The following is a 23,885-nucleotide window of genomic DNA, read 5'->3' on the forward strand; positions in this document are numbered from 1 at the left end:
TTCCCCCTCCCGGCCCTGCTCCCCTGATACTGACAGTGACCCAAAATCTTTAAGAAAGTCACACACAAATCAAGGAGAGATTCACACAGAAGCAGGCACTGCGGAAGATGAAGGTTCACGTGCTCTCAGCCACAATCGTATGTATTTTAAAATAAAAGTTTCCATCCTGGACTCATTGCTACAGGGGGTAATCTTTAGGGGTTCTTTTCCCCCCATGAATTTTAGCACACTTGTCAGTTAAATGCTGATGTTAGTAGCTAACACGTATCAAGTCTTTATGACACACCGGCATTCTGCTAAGAGCATTACAAGTGGTAACTCACTGAATCGTTACAACCACCCCATGAGGTAGGGAGCACTCTAATCTCCGCTGACAGGGAAAATGAGGCCCCCAGAGGGTAAGTTAACCCAGCTGCGGTCCCATGAGGCGGTGGTGAGTCAAGCTTTCAGTACTAGGGTTTGTATATAAAGGACGGGACTAATTTCTGTGACTCCTGATGGAGAGGAAACCAGCTCAAAGCGCAGCCGTGGAAGATGGGCCGGTGTACGGCGGGGAAGGCGCAGTGGGGTCTCCTCGCTGGCCGCTGGTCCGCACCTTGCCGTATTTTCTGAGGCAGTTCCGGCCAGTGTTGGGTCTAGCCTGGGCTATTTAAATCTCCGAGCCAGCTCTTCCAAGATCTCAACGAGTTTCTCCTCTTCGGCCGGTGAGGACGACGTCCTCGCAAGAGGCAAGTGTGTGGGCGCCGGTTTCCGGTCTGTAAACGTGAGAGAGAAAAACAAAGTCGTGAGCGGCAGGGCCGGGCCTCGAGTCAGTCTTTTCACGGCCTCCTGCTGGGGGCAAGCCCACACGGGAAGGGGGTTGGCCGCCCCTGCGCGCAGGGTCCGCGCGGACAATGAGGTGCTGCAGAAGGGAGGCTGAGGCAGGAGGCCGGGCGGCAGGACTCCAGGGGGCTGGCTGGCGGGGGCAGGGTCCCCAGGCCTGGGTGCCGGCTGGTGGGGGTCGGGGACCCAGGAGTGTGGCGTATTTGGTCTGGCAGGTGGTAGTGAGAGGAGAAGGCACGGCGACCCTCCTGGCCGCCACAGGGTCCCCAGAGCTCCATCACTGCTCGCAAGCGTGGCCACCTCCGAGGCGGGGCGAGAACCTCCCCCTTCTTTCCTCAGTCTGCCCCCTCTCGGATCTGCTGAACAGATAGCCGCCCCCAGCAACAGAAAAGCAGAGATTGACTCCCAGGCCCTGGGCTCCAGCAAAGGAGCTTCCAGTCTCCGAGGTGCCCCACCGGTCCAGCCGTGCCCTAGACACTGAGGTCAGGGGTCATAACCCCAGGACTTATTTCATCCTCACAGGACCCACTGAGTTCGGGAAGGTGGATGCAAAAAGCCGGGAGTGCAGAGCCAGAGGTGAGGCCCTTCCCAAAATAACAGGCCAAGGAGCCGTCCTCCCAAGGCAGGCCAGCACATCACCGGGAAGGGAGCCAGCCCCTCCCCACCCGACTTCAGGGAGAGAAGAGGGTCCACCTCCAGACACCCTCGGGCTGTGGTTTACAGAGAAAGTCACCTTGGAAGAAGCAGCCACTGGGCTGGGCGGTGGCAGCGGGAGCAAGGGCCAGCCATAGCACCGTGTCCGCGCCCTGGGCCTCAGAGCGCAGCCTGGCCCCCATCCTGGCGTGGAAGCCAGGCATCGATAGCCGCACACCTGCGGGAAGGCACACACAGGGCCGTGAGAACAGCGCCCTCATCCTCAGCTGAGTTGGCTGCTTTAATACCAAAATAACCACGCGGAGATGAAATGAGATCACCAACTGCCCTCTTTCCACTTCAAAACAGCGTTCATGCAGGCTCTCGGCCCAGACAGGCCTGTCCCCTGGGAGCAAAATCCCCTGGACCTCCCCGATTCCCATCCTAAGATATGAGGGTCACACCTGAGGCCAAAAGGGGATCAGACTCCCCCCTTCCTGGGGGGACGCATCTGTCTCTCTCAAGGCTTCTGATCTCTCCCAGGATCCAGGCTGAGTGTCCTTCGGGCTGCCAGAGTGTTCTCTGCTTTTTCAGCGAGGCGTGTTGGAACAAGGGAAGGGACTCTCCTCCCTCTCCCTCAGGCTCCCCAGCACTGGCTGCAGGCTACACCCCCCACACACACACACCCCCATGTGCCCACAGACCTCGGGGAACACAGTCTTTACAGTTAGCACTATGGGAAACACAACTGTTCTCTCATGGAGCCAAAGAAAGAAAAGAAAGCAGAGAAAACAACATTTGAGAGATGTAATGAGATCAGAGGATTTGAGAGAAAGGATCATCTAAAACAAAATTAAAAAATAAACGTTTCTTTTTCCCTTTACAGAAACAGTACTTGCTTATTGTGGGAAAATTGGGGAATACTTCTGATGAGTAAACAGAGGCATTTGAGTCCCCTGTTGGGCTTCCCAGGTGGCACTAGTGGTAAGAACCCACCTGCCAGTGCAGGAGACGTAAGAGACGTGGGTTCAATCCCTGGGTCAGGAAGATCCCCTGGAGAAGGGAATGCCAGCATTCCCTACCCACTGCAGCATTCTTGCCTGGAAAATCGCATGGACAGAGGAGCCTGGCGGGCTACAGTCCGTGGGGTCAAAAGGAGTTGGACACGACTGAAGCGACTTAGCGCGTGCACACACATCATACCACTCGGGGAGGACAAGCGTCTGTGGGCTCAGGCCCTTCCCCAGCCCTCCCTCTGGACACTGAGGCCCAGTCAGCAGCCTCTGAGAAGCCCAGTCTTTGCCCTGTGACCTGTGGACCACAGATGGCTGACCGCACCCTGACCCAGATGTTGGACTCCGGTGGTGAGCTCGGAGCGCTGACTCTGCCAGCGCACAGGTTGACGTGAGGACTATCAGGGTGATGTCCTGCGGGGATGAAAGGCTGGTGGTTCTCCACTAGCTGATGGAGCTACCTGGTCAGGCAGGGTTGGGCACATCTCCTACCAGGAAGTGACATGAAACAAGAAGCCACCCTCTCCCAACAGCCCTGGCCTGAGCACCTCCTGGGGTGCTCAGTAGAGGACACCCCCCCCCATTGCATTTACGGCAGGAGACTGCCAGATGTCCTCAGCTCCACCACCCCACCCCCACCCCGGCAGGAGGGCCTGCTGCACCTCTCCCCACCAGTCTCCGTGGGATGCAATGGAGCACGACGCACCCCCTTCTCCATGGGGATGTGGGCGTAGCGAAAATAAGACCAGAAGGCTGTAAGGTCTGAGCGCCCAATACCTGCATTTAATGAGATAGCGCCGTTTGCTTCCCATAGACATTTATCTGCAGCGGTGTTCAGGGCTGAACAGATTTCCCGTGCAGGTGTTCCCTAATTTATCAACTCACTCTCCGAGCACCAGTGCTGGGACAAGCAACCTCATTTTCTGCATCTCTTAGGATGAATTCCAAGGATGGAGATGCAGATAATAAGGCCACCAGCTTTTGGAAGGTGACAGCAAGCGTATGAGAGCCTGCCTCTCACTAGACTGTGGCCGGGCCCAGCCAGGACATCCCAGCCCCTCTGTGTGCCTCAGTTTCCCCAGATGTAAATGGGCGTGACGGTAGTGCCCACCCCAGGAGGGTGGTGAGGGCACAGGCGATGGTATGGAGACAGCGCTGGGAGCAGCTCTGGGCCCTCAAGTGTCCCAGGTGTTCTGCCACGGCTGCTGTTTTCAGTTCCCCTGTTGCGGGGAGGAGGAAACAGCTACAGAGCCCAAGTGATGTGCCGAGGTCTCGGAGGTGGGAGGGACTGACCCGCAGAGAGTTCTGTTCTCCTTCCCTCTTTTTCCACGCTTCCAGAGAATTCCACCTGTCCCCTCAGTGATTGTTATTTCCCCTTGTGCATTCACTATTTCTAGAAACCCAGGCAGTGAGGAGGTGGCCTGGCCTATCCTCATGTCCCCAGCATCTCCCATAACACTGGGTGTGAACCAAGCACCCTCTGTCCCAAGGGAGGGGTCCCCAGCCGTACCCCTACCCGGATGCCACCCACTCCCTAGGCCACGCACACGTGGGGCAGACTGACCACACCAGCTCTGCCTCTGAGGACCAGGCTTCTCCCTCTCCAGTCCCAGTCTGCCCGGCTCTCGCAGAAACGAAGCCATCCCTCATCTTCCGGATACCAGTTCTAGGTCATTCCTGGGGAGAGTCCGTCCTGCGGCCGCCCAGATATTTTTAGATGAAATGTGGGCAGCAGGGAACTTAAACACCTACCTGGGGTGTCGACCCAGCCGGGATGCATGCATGAGAAGTGGATGGCCGGGTGCGCTCTGGCCCACCGCTCCGTCAGAACCACCTGCTGCCTCTGGACGGGATGAGGGTGAACAGATGGGAGGGGGAAGCAGCGGGGCTGCGGGTGTGCAGAGGCCCCGTCCCCGGCCCTCCACAAAGTCAGAATGCAACTTCCTCTAGAATCACCGGCTCTTCACCCAGCGAGCTCTGGCTGTGACCCAGGGCTGCGTCCTGGCCCCGCCATCTGAGATGCGGACAGGCCAGGAGCAAGAATGGGGCTGCCTGTGGCCTGGGGGCTTCCCCCTCCCTCCCCCGAGGAAAGTACACCCACAGCACCCTCTCTCCTAGTTGCTTGTTGTTACTGTATTTGCTGCTAGACGCAAGCTGGTGGGAGCACAGAGCACCCCGCACTCCCGCCCTGCAGGCACTGAGTGGGTGTCCGCGGACACGTGAAGGAACCTTGGAGGGTGGGAACCGTCCTGAGATGCTTAGAGAACGCATCTGCTGCAAATTTCTTTAAAAATCGCCAAGTACCCCCACATAAGCCTCAGCTGTGTGGAGGCCACTGCCCCCCGCCCCAGGGCAGTTAGATCACATTTCACAAAGAGCTCCACCTGGGCCCCATTCATGGAGTGAGTGCTTTGTTCCCAGGTTCCCTGGAAAATCTGTAAAGAAGTCTGGTGCCTCTGATTGGTGGGATGTTGAGTCATGACAAGTCACCCACCAGGAGCTGGTCTGGGGGTTGGTGAGTGAAAGTGGGGCAGAGAACCAGGGTACACGGGGCGCAGGAGTGAGGGAGGGGGGTGGGACAGGACTCCCCTGTGAACAAGGGGGAAAGCTGTGGGCGAAGGCGGCTTCACAAACCACCAGGGAGCCCCCCCACCAGGTGAACTGAAGGGCAGGAGCCGTGAATGGGGCAGGCATACAGCGGCTCCTAGAACAGAACTTCCTGTCCCGAGTGGCCATGAGCCCGGACCTCTGCGCTTACACGTCTTCAGAACTGGATGTACATCCCCCTCACGGGGGCTTCCCAGGTGCCACTAGTGGTAGAGAACCTGCCTCAGTGCAGGAGACGTGAGAGACGCAGGTTCGATTCCTGAGCCGGGAAGATCCCCTGGAAGAGGGCATGACAACCCACCCCAGTACTCTTGCCTAGAGAATCCCTTGCACAGAGGAGCCTGGCGGGCTACAGTCCATGGGGTCGCAAAGAGTCAGACACGACTGAAGCAACTGAGTGCACACCCCACAGAGGGAGCTGGAAGCCCAGCGTGGTTCTGGTGGCATCCAGCCAGCCAGTGAGCAGGGGCTGCCCAGGCAGAGAGAAGGGGCCCCCTGGGTCCATTTCCCCTCTGAGCCACGCAGGACAAGGAACCTCTGCCGGGTCCTGCTCTGGGGAGTCACCTGCTCTCACCACCCTCTTTGTGGGTCTGAGAAATTCGGGAAGAGAGGTGGCAGCTTTTGTGGCTCCTCCTCGGGGTGAGCTGCAGCCCCGCACCTCCACCCTGGTCCAGGCGGAGCTGAGCTGCGCTTCTGATGGAGAAGAGGATTCTCTCTCCCGTGAGGGACAGTCAGGTGCTCTGGGAATTAGATCCAAGCTAGTGTGTATCCCAGAATAAGCCTTCCATGGAAAAGAGTCCAGGTGACCGTGTTGAGAATAGCCCCTCGCTTACTTTGTTCTGTGCGTAGACCATGGTGCCATCGAACGCTGTTCTTTCTGACTGCAGGTCATCAGTGTTCAGTTTCTGAACCAGCATTCCTCCGGAGGACACAGTTATCTGCAGGAAAGGGAGATTTGTGAAGAAAAGCTGGTGATACCTTCCCATCCCTCTTCTCCGTGTATCTGTTTCTTATTGCTCTTGCGACAAATGACCACAAAGAGGCTTACAAAAGCGCAGGTGAATTCCCCCCAGCTCTGGAAGCCAGAGGTCTGAATGTGTCTTGTGGGGCTAAAATCCAAGTGTCAGCAGAGACCATCTGGCAGTTTGAGGGGGGAGTTCATTCCTTGGCTTCTCCGGCTTCCGGAGGCCACTCGCAGGCCTCAGTTTGTGGCCATACCACCCTGACCACCTCTGCTTCCATCCCCACGTCTCCTCTGACTCGGGCCATCTTCTGAGGACCCCGGGGCTGCACTGGCCCACCTGGATAATCCACGAAACCACCCCGCCCCCATCTCACGATTCTTCACTTAATCACATCTGCAGAGTCGCTTTTGCCAGGTCAAGGTGACACAGTCCCAGGAACTGGGACCTGGACCTCGGGGGTCCAGGGAGGTCATTATTCAACCCCCACCCTGCCAGCAGAGAGAAGGCAGCCTGCATAAACTGCCCTCTTCCTGACTTCTCTCATTTCTGTCATGTTAGCCCATTAGCGTTAACTCCATAGCTGTCCCCTCCCGCTCGAGTGGCAGATTCTCCAGGAAGTATACCCACCCACCCCTGCCTGCCTCCCCACTCTCCCCCCTTTTCCAATGCTTTGCCAACTCTCAGATGACTTTGGGGAAGAGACCTCGGTGAGGGCTGGGGTCTTGAACGTGGCCCTTTGCATGGCTCTGCCTCCCTTTACATGGGCTCTGTGTGCAACAACCCAGCCAGGATGAGAGGCAGAAGCAGGGGACGTGGAGGAGCCCCTGAGCGCAAGAGGGAGCTGGGTTGACAGCCGGCTCCCAAGAAGCCTCTACTGCCAGAAGGAGCATCCTGGAAGCCCAGGGTGTGCCTCCGGAGCTCCGCAAGTACGTGTGTCCATGGGACAAAGCTCCAGGCCGACCCTCACCTAGGCCTGGACCCCTGCCCGCTGCATCAGCAACTCCCCAGACCCACCTGGATGCTGCCTGGGCCAGCGCACCACTGCCAGATCTCAGGTTATCAAACCTCAAGGCCTCTGGACCCCGGGTTCAAATTTGGCCCTCACTGTGGACGTGGACAGCACGCCCCCACCTCGGGACAGTTGGGGCCGCAAATGTAGGACCACTGATTGCCCATCTGGAACAGAGTTGCTGACTTACAAGACATCCGCAAGGTCAACTCACCACTCTGGGGTCGTGTTCTTTCTCCAAGACAGGGATCAGGGCGGTTGTGAGAATATACACACCTGGGGGGGAGCACAGAGCACTCGTGAGGTCTCGGGGGCCATCGGGGGCCGGGACGCCCCCTGTTAGATGGCCCTGGGGTAGAGGCGAGGTGGCACCCTTACCTCTCTCCTCCAGGTGAGCGGCAAGTGGCTGCCTGGGCTGCAGTCTCCTCCTCTGGGAGGGTTTTTATTTCAGCACTGGAACCAGCCCTGTATTGCCCTTACTCACTAGCCTGTCCCTTCTCCAGCCTCACGGGGGTTTCCTTTCCCCAGGATTGGAACAAAGACACCTTAGAACCTCAGACACCAAGACGAGAAGATGTCCACACCAGAGAAAGAAAAAAAGCAAACTTCACAACAGTCTGTGAGCCCCCTTTGAGGAGGGAAAAAAATGTATACAGACACACGTGTTCATTACGTCTAGCCTGTACACGGAAAAATATGAAAGTGGAAACAGGACATGCAGCAACACAGCTCAGGCCCCAGGGGTGGGATTGATAGAATATTTCTTTCCTTTACTGGACATTGCTGTATGGTTTGAACCTGAATATTTTTTAAATGAGTGTAGAATCTTGCAATTATTTCTGTAATCATAAAAGCCATATATATAACATTTTTAATGAAATGAGAAAAATATTGTTGAAGTGTTATTTGACATGGAAAGATATTCACAGTATATGGAATGAAGCATTATACAATGGCAGGAAGAACAGAATTCCATTTTTGTGAGGAAAGGTGTGTCAAAATGAGGAAAAGGTATCTGCAAGGATGATATTTTGGTGCGCGAAAAAGTTTAAAGGGCTTCCCTGATAGCTCAGTTGGTTAAGAATCCTCCTGGAATGTAGGAGACTCCAGTTCGATTTCTGGGTTGGGAACATCCGCTGGAGAAGGGGTAAGCTACCCACTCCAGTCTTCTGGCCTGGAGAATTCCATGGACTGTAGTCCATGGAGTCTCAAAGAGTTGGACACGACTGAGCAACTTTCACTTACTTCCCTAGAGTCAGGCAAAATGCTTCTCTCTGAGTGGACAATTATTATGTCTGTAAGTGTTAGTCTCTCAGTCATGTCCGACTCTTTTCAATCCTGTGGACTGTAGGCCACCAGGCTCCTCTGTCCATGGGATTCTCCAGACAGGAATACTGGAGTGGGTAGCCATTCCCTTCTCCAGGGGATCTTCCCGACTCAGGGAAGGAACCCCAGTCTCCTGCATTGCAGGGGGATTCTTTACAGTCTGACCCACCAGGTTATGTCTATGTTCTTATGTTCATCTGTATTTTATCTGTATGTATATCTGAACATATATTACCTTGTGTTAGGGGTGGCGGGCGGGGGGGTTAAATGAAAGCCCCGACTCTTTCCTGAGTCACTCCTCAGGTCCTGCCTGACCAGCTCTGCTCACCACCTGGAGCCCAGCACGTGTCCCACCCTGCACCCAGGCTCACGGGAGCAGCCTGGCACCGTGGGGAGGGCACTGGGGGAGCCAGGAGTCTGGATTTGAGTCCTGGCTGGTGCCTGCCTGCGGCGCAACCAGGGGCAGGTCGCCAGAGCAGTACGGCCTGGGTTTCTTGTGAAAAGGAGACGACAGCTGGCCAGCCCACCTCCTGGGATCAGAGGGTTTGTGCCTGAGAACTGGAATGCTCTCTGTGTGCACTAGTTCTTGCCATTTTATTTCTTTATCATTATTACTATTATTATTAGTGATTCGCAGTTGTGCCTATCACCTCACACAGCATTCTCAGTTCTCCATACCCCAAATCATTGCTGGAGGGGCCAGCCTTGTTAATATTCGTGTTTGTTTGTTTTCAACATTCGTGATTTTTAATGTCTGGTGAACGCTGGGTCTCCGACAGCTGTTCGCCTCCATGCGGTGGCCTTAAACCCTTCCTTTGCATTCACTGCTGGTGACTGACTCTGTGATTTAATTTGCGAGAAGTAGAAAGGACTTCTGCCAAAAGCTATCAGCCCTGCCACGACGGATAGTCATAAATGACTCCTTGGCAGAAAGGAAAGCTGGAAGCAGGCTCCAAGCGGAAGGCTTCACCCACTCCCTGAGAGGCTCCCTCCAGGATCAGACTTGCTCACCCCGCTGACCCAGCCCACCTCCAGGATGGATGAGAGCTGGGGTGCCCCTTTGCGCCTCTCCCCAAAGCCCAGGAGACAGTGATACGTTTTGTTTTTTGCTTCCTCTGTGAGAATATGCTGTGTCCATTTAGATGCTAGCAGAGTTCCCCTGTGGGGTTTCCCTGGTGGCTCCCTGGCAAAGAATCTGCCTGCAATGCGGCACACGCGGGTTCAGTCCCTGGGTCGGGAAGATGCCCTGGAGAAAGGAAATGGCAACCCATTCAAGTATTCTTGCTTGGAGCATTTCATGGACAGAGGAGCCTGGCAGGTTCCAGTCGATGGGGTCACAAAAGACTTGGACATGACTGAAGGACTGGCATTTTCACTTTCAGAGTTACCCATAGGAAGATTAGCTGGGCCACTCATCCTCACCTGTAGGGCACAGCCAGGTAGTAGGTACTTTCTAAAAACTCCTGGAGAAACTGCAGTTTTTAACAACAGGCCTTCCGGGGCCTCTTCTATCTTAAAAAAAAGAAGAAGAAAAAAAAAAGATCTCCCTGCAGGTCATCGCAGAGAGCTCATCTCAGTGCTCAGTGATGACCTAGAGGGGAGGATGGTGGGAGGGGAGGAGATTCGAGAGCGTGGGGATATATGTGTACCTCTGGCTGATCCATGTTGCTGTACAGCAGAAACTAACAACACTGTAAAGCGACTATACTCCAATTAAAAAAAAAATGCTCCCTCATTCCAAGACCCCCACCCTACTTCCTGGGGCCCAGCTACACCCCCAAGCAGATCGGAGCCATCATGCACGTTTTTTGTCTCCTGGGTCTCCAGCTTTGTCATTTCAAAACACATGTGTTACTCTTCGCATACAGCAAGCATTTCTCCTCCCTCAGAAGGAGATGAAGCCTCTCTTTCCGGCCATAAGCAGTTTAGAATCCTCCAGCCGCCTAGCCTCCCTTCTGAGGCCCCTCCTATGTACCTTCCGCATCTTTTCAGGCCAGCAAAGAGAAACACAAGAAAAATCTGCAAAATGCCCTGTCTAACTTCCTTGTTTCTGTTCCCTCCTGCCTATAAAAGTTGTAGCCTTGTACAGCTTTTTCATGCCCCATCTACTACTAAATGGATGCTCCCCAATTTTATCAATCTCTGATGAAAGCCAATAAGAACTTTTTTAAAAAATTGCTCAATTAATAACATAAAAATGTATAAGCAATATGTATGTATATTTTTGGGGTCCCCTGGTGACTCAGATGGTAAAGAATCTGCCGGCAGTGCAGGAGAGCCAGGTTCAGTCCCTGGGTGGGGAAGACCCCCTGGAGAAGGGAATGGCTACCCACTCCAGTACTCTTGCCTGGAGAATCCCAGGAACAGAAGAGCCTGGTGGCTACAGTCCATGGGGTCACAAAGAGTTGAACACAACTGAGCAACTAACACTTTCACTTCATGTATATATTTATATATTTTTTAATGAAAAGAATTGGAATTAAGACAATCCCAAAGAGGTTCTGTGACTTTTCCAAGTTCCCAGCAAGTCCATGCAGAGTGGAAAACAGATGGCAAATTGTTTTTTCTTTTTAATCTCTCTTTCCTTGAGTCATTAAACCGCAGAGTCCCAGCCTACTGAAGTGCCAAGGGAGAAGGAACAAGCCCCTTGTCTGCAAGTCACTGTTCTCTGGGGATGAACTTGGTGCCAGGAGCTCCTCGCCCAGCTCACAGATCCTACCACGGGCCCGCTGTGAACACAGGCACCAATGCCACTCTCCTGCCCCAAAGCCCTTCAACGCTCCAGGCTCCCAATCAGAGTAAGCAGAAAACTCCTCGGCCTGGCATGCGGACTTCTTCCGGAAATGTGCCCCCCACCTTTAGGGGTGACCCCGTATCCTGTTTATCACAATGCATATCGAGTCGTGACCCTGGGCCTGGCACTGTCGTTTGAGCCATGTGGCCTCGACCACATGGACAGAGCAGACTGAGTTAGAGGGGACCCCGACCTTAGCAGGAGACCTGGGTTTAATCGCTGGGTTGGGAAGAACCCCTGGAGAAGGAAACGGCACCCCACTCCAGTATCCTTGCCTGCAGAATCCCATGAACAGAGGAGCCTGGTGGGCAACAGTCCATGATGTCGCAAAAGTCAGACATGACTAAGCGACCAGCACTTTCTCTTCTTCCTGATCCGAGCTGTGCCAGTCAAACTCTCCCTCCAAGCATGTGGACACAGGACCCTTGGCTCAGCGGCCCCCATATTTGGCCCGTGAGTATGGACGAGCAGACACGGGGAGGCTGGGATGGTGGACAACGGTCCCAGAGAAACAGGGAAAGTTTGCCTGGTCCTCATGCTCTCCTGTCCTGTCCCTGACGCCCCCCCAAAGCCCAGCTGTGCCTCCACCACTGAGTTCTATGAAGGCCATCCTTGCGTCCCCCTCCAGGAGATCAATTCTGTTTAGTCAGCTTGTGTGGGTTCCTGCTCCTGGTAACCAGACAATCGCTGAGACACTGGGCTTGTCTTAGCTAGAAAACCCACTCATTCGCCTGCGCCATCAGCTCATGGGAATATCCCTGGGAAGACACAGGCAGGCTCTGCTGGAAACGGCTGTGGGTGTCTGGCCATTTCAGTCCTAACGTGAGCCAGTTCTGTAACTTCTGTTCCTCTGAGACCGACTAGCTAAGACCAGGGACTTTTGGGGGATTGTGAGCTTTGATGTGGAAAGGAAAAAAAATAAAGGAGAAGCTATTTTAGATTCTGGGCTCCTGGGGGAGGCAGGCCCGGGTGTAGGGAAGACACCTTCAGCCATGGGGTAATGTGCCCGAGCTGAGTCCTGCTCCCAGTAATAAGGAAAGTGATTCATTATCATTATGACTCATTAGTATTTTAAATTTACACAATGCCTTCCTTCTAAGGAACTCATTATGTCGATGGAAGTTCATTACAAGAAGATTTGGGAGTGGATTTATGTTGGACACAGTCTTCTAAATACAGCAACAAGGACCTTTATGACATGGGTACATGACTTGAAGCAAATCTCTCTCTATAAGCTAATTAGGAAGGGATGCTAAACTGTGTCAAGCCGGGCGATGCTGGAGGAGAGATGCGTAGTCCTCTTAAGGTGTTCCGGAAACCACAGTTCCACCCAAATATTAAATTTATGATGTCCCTGAAACCGTACCATAGCATGGGTATGATATATTTCAATAGCATTAAAATAATTGTTTGATGAGAAAACATACTGCAGTGTTCACACTTAGCACCGAGAAATGATTGGAGATTCTATTAAAAGAAACCTTTAAAACCAGCTTGAATTAAAGTCATTTTGGTTACTAGGTGGGTATATTTGGGTCCATGCTTTACCAATTCTACTATCTGCTGGGGAAAATAACTGTCCTTCTACCCCTGGGAAGTTACTAGTGTGGATTTTAAAGGAGCAGACAGCTGCATGGTGAATACCATTCAGTACTTGTCCCATGGGTACAGTAACACAAACATCCCACAGTGAGCCCTGGGGCCTCACACACTCACTTGACAAATTATATAAAGACCATTTCAAAGATCATATTACAGGGAAAGCTGGCAGCACCGAGTCCCAGAGAAAATGAGGAAGCAGGACTCAAGCTGAGTCCTGCTCTCAGTAATAAGGAAGATAATTCAAGTCATCAACTTCCCGTGGGGTATTTACTCTTGGTTTGGGGTCAGACAGCAGTGAGGGGGATTCAGATATTTTCCCCGTGCCCCCAACCTCAACCTCCCCCTCTCCCTGCCACTTCCAGTTCCACGTTTTAAATACCAGTGGCTGCATGCATGCTAAGTCGCTTCAGTCGTGTCCAACTCTTTGCGACCCCATGGACTGTAGCCCACCAGGCTCCTCTGTCCATGGGACCCTCCAGGCAAGAATACAGGAGTGGGTTGCCATGCCCTCCTCCAGGGGATCTTCCTGACCCAGGGACTGAACCCGTGTCTCCTATGTCTCCCATACTGCAGACAGATTCTTTACCCCTGAGCCACGGGGGAAGCCCCTTTAAATGCCAGCCCCAGTACTAAGTACTGTGAGGGATCCTTGCCGCAGGGTGCCCCCCAGGCATTAACACGCCATCATGTAATGAGCCTACTCCTGCAGTGAGGTCAGTGCTGTGCCAAAGCGTGTGGACTGCTGTGAGTGCACGGGGTGGGGTGGGGGTGCGTCAGAGCCACAGGAGCGACAAGATGACGTCCAAGCTAAGACTGAGAGGGGAGGCAGGGTGCTGGGAGGGGGCAGGGGTGGGAAGGAGGGTGACCAGGCGTGGGGTGCAGTCTGCGCAAAGAGCCCGGGGGTGGAGGGTTCACTCAAGGGTGGTTGAAGCCGAGAGCAGCCAGAGAGCCTTGTTTAAACGTGGGGACGGACCTCTGTGAGCTCTAATGTGAAGGAGCCATCTAGGGGTGGGGGTGGGGTGCCGGTGCCTGGCACCTATCTTGGGCTCCAGGTCACCCACAGAGGTGCAAATGTCATCACTCCCGTGTCCTCCCCAGGCCATCCGAGGTCTGAGCCTGAGGACTTTTGTTGTTTAGTCGCTCAATCATGTCCGACTCTTTGGGACTCCTTGGACTGTAGCCCAACAGGCTCCTCTGTCCGTGGGACTTCCCAGGCAAGAATACTGGAGTGGGTTGCCAGGCCCTCCCTCCTCCAGGGGATCCTCCCAACCCAGGGATCGAACCCAGGTCTCCTGCATTGCAGGCAGATTCTTAACCCCTGAAGCCACCAGGGAGGCCCGCGCCTCAGGATGCTAGAGGCTAAAGCAGTGTTTCTGGTGCGGGATGACTGAATCTGCTCCCTGCTGTCACATCTGAGAGGGAGGCTGTTGCTACTACACCTGGGACACAGTGAAAGCTCCTGTTTTACAGCGGGGAGAGCACAGGCTCATTAAAAGCATGAAGGTGCTTAATTGGGATTTTGTTCTTAAGATTCCTCAAATGAGCACTTGCTTGAATGGCTGTGGGTAGCACTCCTTGAAAAACACCCATGGAACCCCAACCAGATCATCAGACAAGGTTGTGAGCCCCCAAGACAGGATGGGGCCGGGCACCTCGCTGGCTCCCTGGATTGGGGCCAGTGCTCCTTGGCTGGGAAAGTGCGAGAGTGGTGCCCACTGGGCCCCAAGAAAGATCACCCCAGCCTGGGCACTGCAGCAGCTCAGATACCACCCTGGAGAGGCAGGCAGGCAGGGCAGGTGGGGGGTGGGGGGCGGGGTTCCAGCCACACCATAGCCGAGGGGCTCAAGTCTAGAAGGTTTTTCTGCCTCATCCCAAACAGCCTCAATAGCAGCAGAAAACCAAAGCCGACGGGTGAATGGCCTCTGACTTCTGGGACTCTGACCCCGACCTCTGCACAGCGCTGCACTGAATGGAAGGTGCCACTGCGTGTCCCCCTCGCCAGCTGATAGTGCTGAGCACCCGCTGTCCCCAGGCCTGAGCCGGGTGACCCGTGCTCTAAGCTGGAGAGAAGACAGTGCCCTTTCTAGGAGCGCGTGGATTACCAAGGAGGGCACCTCAAATCCATCGTAATAAAGGATCTGCTTCTTACCAAGAATCAGACTTACTGTGCCCAGAGCTAAGATGCTGTCCTTTCTTTTTGCTTTAACTTATATATCTTTACATACAGTAAAACTCGTGTGTGTGTGTGTGTGTGTGTGTGTGTGTCTAGCTCTATGCGCTTTTGCTGATGCAGAAGGTTGGGTAACTAACTATGCATTACATTGTAGAGTGATTCAGAACCATCCATCACCCCAAATATTTCCTCACAGTCACCTGGACCCTTTGTGGTCACAGCCTCCTTGCATCCCTAACCCTCAGCAACCACTGATCTGTTCCCAGTCCCCAGAACGTCATGTAAATAGAGTCGTATGATGCACCCTTTCGAGTCTAGCTTGATTTTCACCAATGCGTTGAAGATTTATCCACATTGCCGCAAATGTCCATGTTTTGTTCCTTGTTCTTGCGGCACAGCATCCCGTGCTGTGGAAGTACCACAGTTTATTCGCCAGTTGAAGGACAGCTGGGTTGTTTTCAGTTTAGGGTGATGAGGAACAAAAATAAGGGAGCTATAAACATTCGTGCTCATGTTTCTGTGTGAACCTCTGATTTCTCCTGGGAACATAGCTTCCAACTCCTTTAACCCTTGCCTCTAGCCTGTAAAGGTATCATGATCCCATTTTACAGAATGGGGATGTGAGGCAGTTTGTATACGTCACTGGAGGAGCTGGATCACAGGCTGAGCTCCTTGTAAGGGCCAGGCAGTGCCTGCCCTCAGTGACTCATGCCCTTTACTGGAAACCACCTATTGATGGGTGATTTCTATGGTACTAAGACAGAGCCACAGAGAGTGCTCTGGGAGCCAAGAGCAGGAGCCCTGGCCAAGCTCCAGGCTAGGGGTGCTCTCAACTGAGTCACAGAGAAGTGAAAGTGAGCCAAGAAGGGGACATTCCCGGCAGAGGCGCCTTAGAGATAAAAGCACGGAGGTATCTAGTAATGGAGAAGGTGATGGCACCCCACTCCAATACTCCTGCCTGAAAAATCCCATGGATGGAGGAGCCTGGAAAGCTGCTGTTCATGGGGTCGCTGAGGGTTGGATACGACTGAGCATCTTCACTTTCCCTTTTCACTCTCACAGATTGGAGAAGGAAATGGCAACCCACTCCAGTGTTCTTGCCTGGAGAATCCCAGGGATGGGGGAGCCTGGTGGGCTGCCATCTATGGGGTCACACAGAGTTGGACACGACTGAAGTGACTTAGCAGCAGCAGCATCTAGTAATGGGCTGACTGGGGGCTTCCCTGGGGGTCCAGTAGCTAAGACTATGAGTGTGCAAAGCATGGGGTGCGAGTTCAGCCCCTGGTCAGGGAACTAGATCCCACGTGGCAGCAACTAGGACCCGACACAGTCAAATAAGCACATGTTTTTAAAATAATAATAACGCAGTGGCCGAGGACCCATGTTGGGAAATAATGGAAGCATGTCCGGGTAGATAGGGGAGGTACAATTACAAAGGACTGCAATTCCAGGTTAAGGGATTTGGGTGTTACAAAAATATTAGCTGACATTGCTGTAGTGCTTACTATTCCCAGGTACTGTGTCTCTCTGGGAATCTTGAAAGTTTGGGAGCTGGAAGGTTTCAGGAACCAAAGATTATTGACAAGCGAGAATGCCTGGTGCCAAACACATTCAGTGTCTGAGGGCATATCCCTCAGAAGTGCTGTTCTCTAGGGTCTGGACCCCAGCTCCCTTCATGGATGAAAAGAGAACTTACTGTATAGTTACTGAAATTGTTTGTGGGTCTGATTCACCCTTTGGACCGGAAGTCCCTATAATTTCTGACTATCACTGACCACAGCTTACAGTGTGTGCTCTATAAATGTTTACTGAACAGACAAAATATTTTGTTCATTAAACATTTCAGGCTAATAGTTAACCACATCTTTAACTCAGAGGACCCATTTCCAAAGAACTAGAATGTAAGAAAACAGACCCTTGTTGCAGATTACTGTTTGACCATATTCACCCCCTCTTCCCCACCTTCCTGGGAGGAGTATGTTTCCCTGACTCTTGATTCGGGGCTCTGTGAAATGACTTGTATTAGTGGTTAGATGTTAGGAGGTCTGAAGCAAGCAGGGACTTGCAAGGTGCTGGCACACTCGGGCTTCTGCTCTTGCTGCTGGAACATACTCTGGCCAGCCTAATGGTCCAAGGAGGATGCAAGGATCTGGAACATAATGTAGACACTATTTGCTGAGATACCCTGCTGAGCCCAGCTGAGGTTAGTCCACCCAACAGACCTGCATAAGAGTCAGCAAGAAAGACATGTTTATTATTGTGCGCCTCAGAGATCTGGGGGATGCTTGTTATGTAGCAAGAGCTGACAGATACAACCCTATAGCAAAAACGTACCAACTATAATTTTATTTAGGAAGGTGAGTCACAGAAATAGTTTCAAACTATTTCTGACCCTGTTTCCTTGTCTGTGAAATCTGTAGAGCTGTTAGGAGGACTGAATGAGATAATTCAAGAAAAGCAGTGCAGCCCTGGCATGTGGAAAGTGTCCGGTGTGTACACTGTTACCATTAGCATCATCACTATTACATTAAGGTGTGGGCTTCCCTGACCGGTCAAGAACCTGCCTGCCAGTGCAGCAGTCGCAGGTTCAATTCCAGGGTCAGGAAGATCCCCTGGAGAAGGAAATGGTAACCCACTCCAGTATTCTCGCCTGGGAAATCCCATGGACAGAGGAGCCTGGCAGGCTACGGTCCACGGGGTTGCAAAGAGTCGGACGTGACTTAGTGACTAGACAACAAACACATATTAAGGTGTTTCTGGACCCTGGGTCCCTGCTTTCAGTAGCATTTCCCATTGGGTGTGGATCTATGCCAGCAGTAGAAAGCTCCAGATAACAGAATGTGAAGTGAATAGAACATGAACATTCACTGTCCGTACTGAACATACTGCTTATGTACGGCCTTCCCCGGTGGCTCAGTGCTAAAGAATCTGCCTGTAATTCAGGAGCCACAGGAGATTTAGGCTCCATCCCTGGGTCACAAAGATCCCCTGGAGGAGGGCACAGCAACCCACTCCAGTATTCTTGCCTGGAGAATCCCATGGACAGAGGAGTCTAGCAGGCTACTGTTCACAGGGTCGCAGAGTCGGACATGACTGGAAGCGACTTTGCACACACATGCACGCTCACACGGCATACGTATGGCCTTCCAAAGTGACCTCAACTGAACTTCCCCACCTTCTACCAAACGGCTGAGGCACCCTGCCTGTGTATTACAGCCAGTTAATTGGTGACACAGCAGTTCTGGAGGACGTGGACAGCGTTCTCGTCTTGCGCCCCGTGGGTGAGAGGGGCTGAGACGTGGGTGAGAGTTTTAACCGGCTGGAGCTCGGGCTGTGGCCGGCTGCCAGCACAGCACTCAGCCAAGCGCCACCGCCCCCCTCCCCACATCTGCCTTCCCTCCTCGCAGACTCTTAATGCCGCTGAATACTAACAGGCAAAATGTATATGCTTGGAGAAGACCCAAAACCCAGGAGCAAGAACAGCAACCCAACAGAATCTGTCTCATGAGATCACTTCACCTCTACGCTTCATCTCCCCACAAAGCTACCCCAGGCAGTTCCTTTTTGTTCCCCGGGAGAGTGAATGATGAAAACCTCTCCAGGCCCCACCCACAACCACAAAAGGAGAAGGAGAGTGATTTCCAAACTGGATCTAATTCATGTACTATGATATTGTCACGCGGAGCCACACACAGTCACAGGTTCTGACAGCATCTCAGTGATCCTCCACCAAACCTAAGAGTTTCCAAACCCTTAGAACCTGGCGATAAATTCTGCAGATGCTAGTATCGTCTTGTCCTCGGGGTTATCAGGAATCTACTGACGTTTGCCTGAGGACTGGAGGTATTTCTAGTGGCCCAACTGAATCTTAGAAAACAGAAAACAACGTAACCCGTGTTGCATAATCGAGCTGGGAAAACATGTTTCGTATTAGAAAGGCAGCCAGCAATTTCCTAGGACTCAGACAGAGGTCTGAGCTGTCCACTGGGCTCCGGACCTGCTCAAGAATAATAATATTTGAACCTCCTTGTATCTCCTCATCTGTGAAGCAGAGAGATGTCTACCTGCCCTCCCGTCACTGAATTGCCTCTGTGTACATTGGACTCCATCTTCCCCTCTGGAGAGGATGAATAAATATTAAGCATGAGAATTATCAGTCTTCTCAGAGAAGTTGGAAAGATCAATGTTTCTAGCACAAGTAGGAAATGAAAATGAAGAACTATCAAGGTCCTTGGAAGCAGACCCGATCCATACAAAAGTACAACATAACCAGCTGTGTAATGAAAAAGGCAAAAAATAAAAGGAAGTTCCCTGGCAGTCCAGTGGTTAAGACTCAGCACTTTCACTACTATGGGTTCAATCCCTGGTTGGGGACCTAAGATCCCACAACCCATGCAGTGCAGAAAAAAAAAAAAAAGAAAAGGCAGTCTTGGAGTCCATCAGATCTACCCACATTCTCAATCAATGCAGATTCCCAGGGGTTCCTCTAAGCAGTGCCCCAGCCCCACACCATGCTTCCCCAGCATGGCAGGTCTCCCCACTCCCAGGCTCCCTTAGCCCTTATTTCACATCAAAGCAGTTTCAGATCTGAGGGAGGAGATGCTGGGGGAGAGGCTGGCAGAACTTGTCCTGGTTATGAACATGGGCTCTGGAGGCAGACGGACCTGGCTTCAAATTCTGGCTCCTCCACTTGACCTTGGGCAAGTTACACAAGCTCCCTCAGTCCTAGCTTTTTCACCTGTAACTGTACAGGCAGGAATACCTCCACTACAGGGTGGTGCTGTGGGTTCAATGACGTGTATACACCCCCCACCCCTCAGGGCCTAGCACGCAGCACACACCCAGTGGAATGGAGCTGGGTGGTGGACGGGTGGGTGGGAAGCAGCAGAGCTGGCTTGGTCTTGTGTAACCCCTTGTACTTTTTGAACAGAGGAGTCCCCACATTTGTTTGCCACTGGGCCCTACAAATCACAAAGCTGATCCTGGGGTGCAGCTAACCTAGGAGGCCAGCTGCTAGGACCCCAGGAGTCCTTACCATCCAGGAGAATCAGAAGGCAAACTCTGGCATGACCCCACATTTGTGTACTTCTGGTACTTTGGACAAGGATACCGCATTTGGAACAAAGCAGAAGATGGGAATATTTTGTCCTAAACCTGCAGCGTTTCATAGCAAGCTCCCAGAGATTTGTTTAAAAAGAAAGAAATGCAACCTCAGAGCTGGGCAGAAGGGTCCTTCTCCACTCCCTATGTTCCTGGAGAGAGAATGATGAGCAACCTCCTTCGGCCCCTTCCTTCCTCCATCCCAAGGAGGTCAGCACTCCAGTAATAAATGTAGTACATTTGGGAGCAAGAAACTGGGCTTCCTGGGAGGGGTTGGTGGTCTCTGTCTGGGATTATCCAGTCACAACAAAGCCAGCAAGCCTGTCTAATTCTGGGGATTCAGCATTAAGGAAGCCATCTGGCTCTTACCTGAGCCACACCCTTCAACCAGCCTTATCAGCAACAGTGACTTAGGGCTTTCATTCATTATTATTCTACTGCCTTACTCTTCACACTGTTCAGTCCTTGGGTGGGAAGAGGTTGCTATTTAATGGTCACCCTCAATGACCCCAGGAGCCACAGGAACCCCCACTATTCATCTTGTGACTTAGGATTAATTAAAACGCCTTATTAAAAGCCTCACTTCCTCAGAGGAAGTGGTATGGTCACCGGGGAGAATCTGAGATTCATTGCCTCTCCAAGGTGAAATCTCTCCAAGGCACTGAAATCGTCTACAGACGGCCCCCGATTTACAACGGTTTGAATTATGATTTTTCGACGGTGTGAAAGCAATATGCATTCCTTAGAAACTGTATGTTGAATTCGGGATTTTGAACTTTTCCGGAGCTGGTAATAAACGGTAAGACACTCTCTCAGGATGCACGGCAAGCTCCCAGTCAGCCAGGCAATCACAAGAGTGAGCAACCTGTACAGTTACCGCCACTCTGGACCAGACAAGCACTGTGTCTCTCACTTGCAGCACAGTATTTCATAAACATGAGCAATGCAATACTTCATTATAAACTAGGCTTTGTGTTAGATGATTTTGCCCAACTGTAGGCTAACGTTAAGTGTTCTAAGCCTGTTAAGGTTGGCTGGGCTGAGCAAGGATGTTCCGTTGGTTAGGTGGATTCATGTATTTTCAGTTTACAACGTGATCAACCTACGCACGATGGGTTGACTGGGACCTCACCCCATCCCAAGTTGAGGAAGATCTGTACTCCAGCCCCCTTGGTTCAAGAAGGAGAAAAATCCAAAGAGGTTAAAATCCTGGCCCATGGGTTCTCAAACTGAAGTGTGCACCAGAATCGTCTGGAGGGCTTGTTCAAACACAGATTTCTTAGCTCCATCCTAGTTTTGGAGTCAGTGGATCTTGGGGTGAGGCCCAGGAACGTGCATTTCCACCAAGTTCCCTGGTGATGGTCCAGGAACCTCACTTTGAGAATCACTGACCTGGCACAAGATGCGCTGGCCTGTTCTTACAGAGCAGGGAGGGTCTGGAGCCCAGGGCTCCTGTGTCCCAGGTAAACGCATGCCTTTCTAGGCCCATGCTCTTGTCTCCTGGCTGCTCCTTCCTCAGCCCTGGCTGGCAGTTCTCCTTGCCGCAGTTCTCATACTTGCCCTCTCCACCTAAGGTGACCCTGCCCTCCTCTCCAAAGTCATGTCTGTAATGAGCCTTGAGCTTCCTAGGAAAAACATCATTTTAAGAATAGTACTTCTGGCACTAACGCAAATTATAAAAAATAAGACAAGAGTGTTTTATGAAGAAAAGATAATGCATTTAAAGATAAAGGGAGGCCAAAGAACTAAATAGACATTTCTCCAAAGAAGACATACGGATGGCTAACAAACACATGAAAAGATGCTCAACATCACTCATTATTAGAGAAATGCAAATCAAAACCACAATGAGGTACCACTTCACACCAGTCAGAATGGCTGCGATCCAAAAATCTGCAAGCAATAAATGCTGGAGAGGGTGTGGAGAAAAGGGAACCCTTCTACACTGTTGGTGGGAATGCAAACTAGTACAGCCACTATGGAGAACAGTGTGGAGATTCCTTAAAAAATTGCAAATAGAACTACCTTATGACCCAGCAATCCCACTTCTGGGCATACACACCGAGGAAACCAGAATTGAAAGAGACACATGTACCCCAATGTTCATCGCAGCACTGTTTATAATAGCCAGGACATGGAAACAACCTAGATGTCCATCAGCAGATGAATGGATAAGAAAGCTGTGGTACATATACACAATGGAGTATTACTCAGCTGTTAAAAAGAATTCATTTGAATCAGTTCTGATGAGATGGATGAAACTGGAGCCGATTATACAGAGTGAAGTAAGCCAGAAAGAAAAACACCAATACAGTATACTAACACATATATATGGAACTTAGGAAGATGGCAATGACGACCCTGTATGCAAGACAGGGAAAGAGACACAGATGTGTATAACGGACTTTTGGACTCAGAGGGAGAGGGAGAGGGAGAGGTTGGGATGATTTGGGAGAATGACATTCTAACACGTATACTATCATGTGAATTGAATCGCCAGTCTATGTCTGACGCAGGATGCAGCATGCTTGGGGCTGGTGCATGGGGATGACCCAGAAAGATGTTATGGGGAGGGAGGTGGGAGGGGGGTTCATGTATGGGAATGCATGTAAGAATTAAAGATTTTAAAATTTAAAAATAAAAACTAAAAAATAAAAATAAAGATAAAGGGAATACAATCATGCTGTGCACCAAGAACTCCAAAAGTTTATCACTGCTTTTCTGATCCTTCTACAGTTTCTGACCTTCTCCATTTATCTTGCTAAAAATAAATAATAGAGCCGCTTACACTTACCCAGAGTGTTGGTAGCAAAGTTTTTTTCAAGTCCGTCTTCCGTGAGCTCCCTCTTATTGACCATGCAACCTGCATTATTGATCTAGAAATTACAGTTCTCATTTCAAAATAAAGGAAAATAGGGCCAAGGGACCTGTTTCCACATCCCACAGCTCCACGCCACCACGGGTCCCACATGCGTATGATGACAGCTCATGTTCTGCTCTCCTGTCTCTTCACACCAAAACCCCTGTGCAGCTGGCTCAGCCATGGGACTGTGCAGAGACCTCCAATGACTAAGGCGTGGCCAGGCAACCTAATTCACAATGAAGTGCCCTGGAAATGTGTCTAGACCAATGCTATCCAGTAAAAGTATGTAATTTCAAGTTTTCTAGAAAGTAGTCACATTAAAAAGGTAAAAAGAAAAACAGCTTCTCGGTGTTATCTGAGGTGCTGTCTCCCAGGCTGCAGTCCTCATTTTGCCCCAAATAAAACGTAACTCACCAAAAAAAAATAAAATAAAAACATAAAAAGAAACAGGTAGAATTGATTTTAATAGTGTATAATATTTAACTCACTATATCTAAAATAGTAGCATTTCAAGATGTAATCAACATAAAATGTAATCAATATAAAAATGTTAGTTTACTTTTGGTTTTTTTTACCCTAAGTTTTCGACCTTGGTGGATTTTTACACTGATGGAACAGCTCACTTTGAACCAGCTGCATTTCAAATGCTCTGTAGCCATACAGGACAGTGGAAGACTAGATCTGTGTCTGAACGGACATTTTGGAGCATGTGAGAAACACTGGGCAGAAAAGCAGCTCAGCTCAAAGCAGAATATGTGGGAGGAGCAGAGGGACACCAACCCACCTGAGTCTTCCAACTTTCTCCCTGGAGCAACTGACTGTGATGCTAAAAGCTTTGGCTGTCTGCAACAGGGGTTCTTTTGGACTAAGCTTTTTAATTTTCCCCCTGAGCCTCTAATTTTAATACATCAATCCCCAAATCTACAGAGTTCACGAATGGCAGTACACAAATCATTTTATGAAAAAATGGAACCTTTC

The 23,885-nt window shown here is 51.4% G+C and overlaps 1 protein-coding gene across 6 annotated transcripts in view; it reads right to left on the reverse strand.

The window, feature by feature from the left end:
- Positions 1-108: 108 nt before the first annotated feature.
- The window catches only part of DHRS12 (dehydrogenase/reductase 12), a 42,801-nt gene continuing 19,024 nt past the window's right edge, over positions 109-23,885 (reverse strand). For 4 of the 6 annotated variants that reach the window (XM_015098087.4, XM_042254763.2, XM_042254767.1 and 1 more), the window contains 6 exons: positions 22,839-22,920; positions 7,264-7,325; positions 5,909-6,013; positions 4,221-4,311; positions 1,556-1,693; positions 109-755 (listed from right to left, as the gene is read on the reverse strand). In XM_015098087.4, coding sequence (XP_014953573.2) covers positions 646-755; positions 1,556-1,693; positions 4,221-4,311; positions 5,909-6,013; positions 7,264-7,325; positions 22,839-22,920 — 588 coding nt within the window. In that variant the 3' untranslated portion in view covers positions 109-645. The other 2 variants (XM_042254764.2, XM_060394376.1) reach the window with 2 other exon arrangements.

Source organism: Ovis aries, chromosome 10 (genome assembly GCF_016772045.2).
Source record: "Ovis aries strain OAR_USU_Benz2616 breed Rambouillet chromosome 10, ARS-UI_Ramb_v3.0, whole genome shotgun sequence".
Lineage (NCBI taxonomy): Eukaryota > Metazoa > Chordata > Mammalia > Artiodactyla > Bovidae > Ovis > Ovis aries.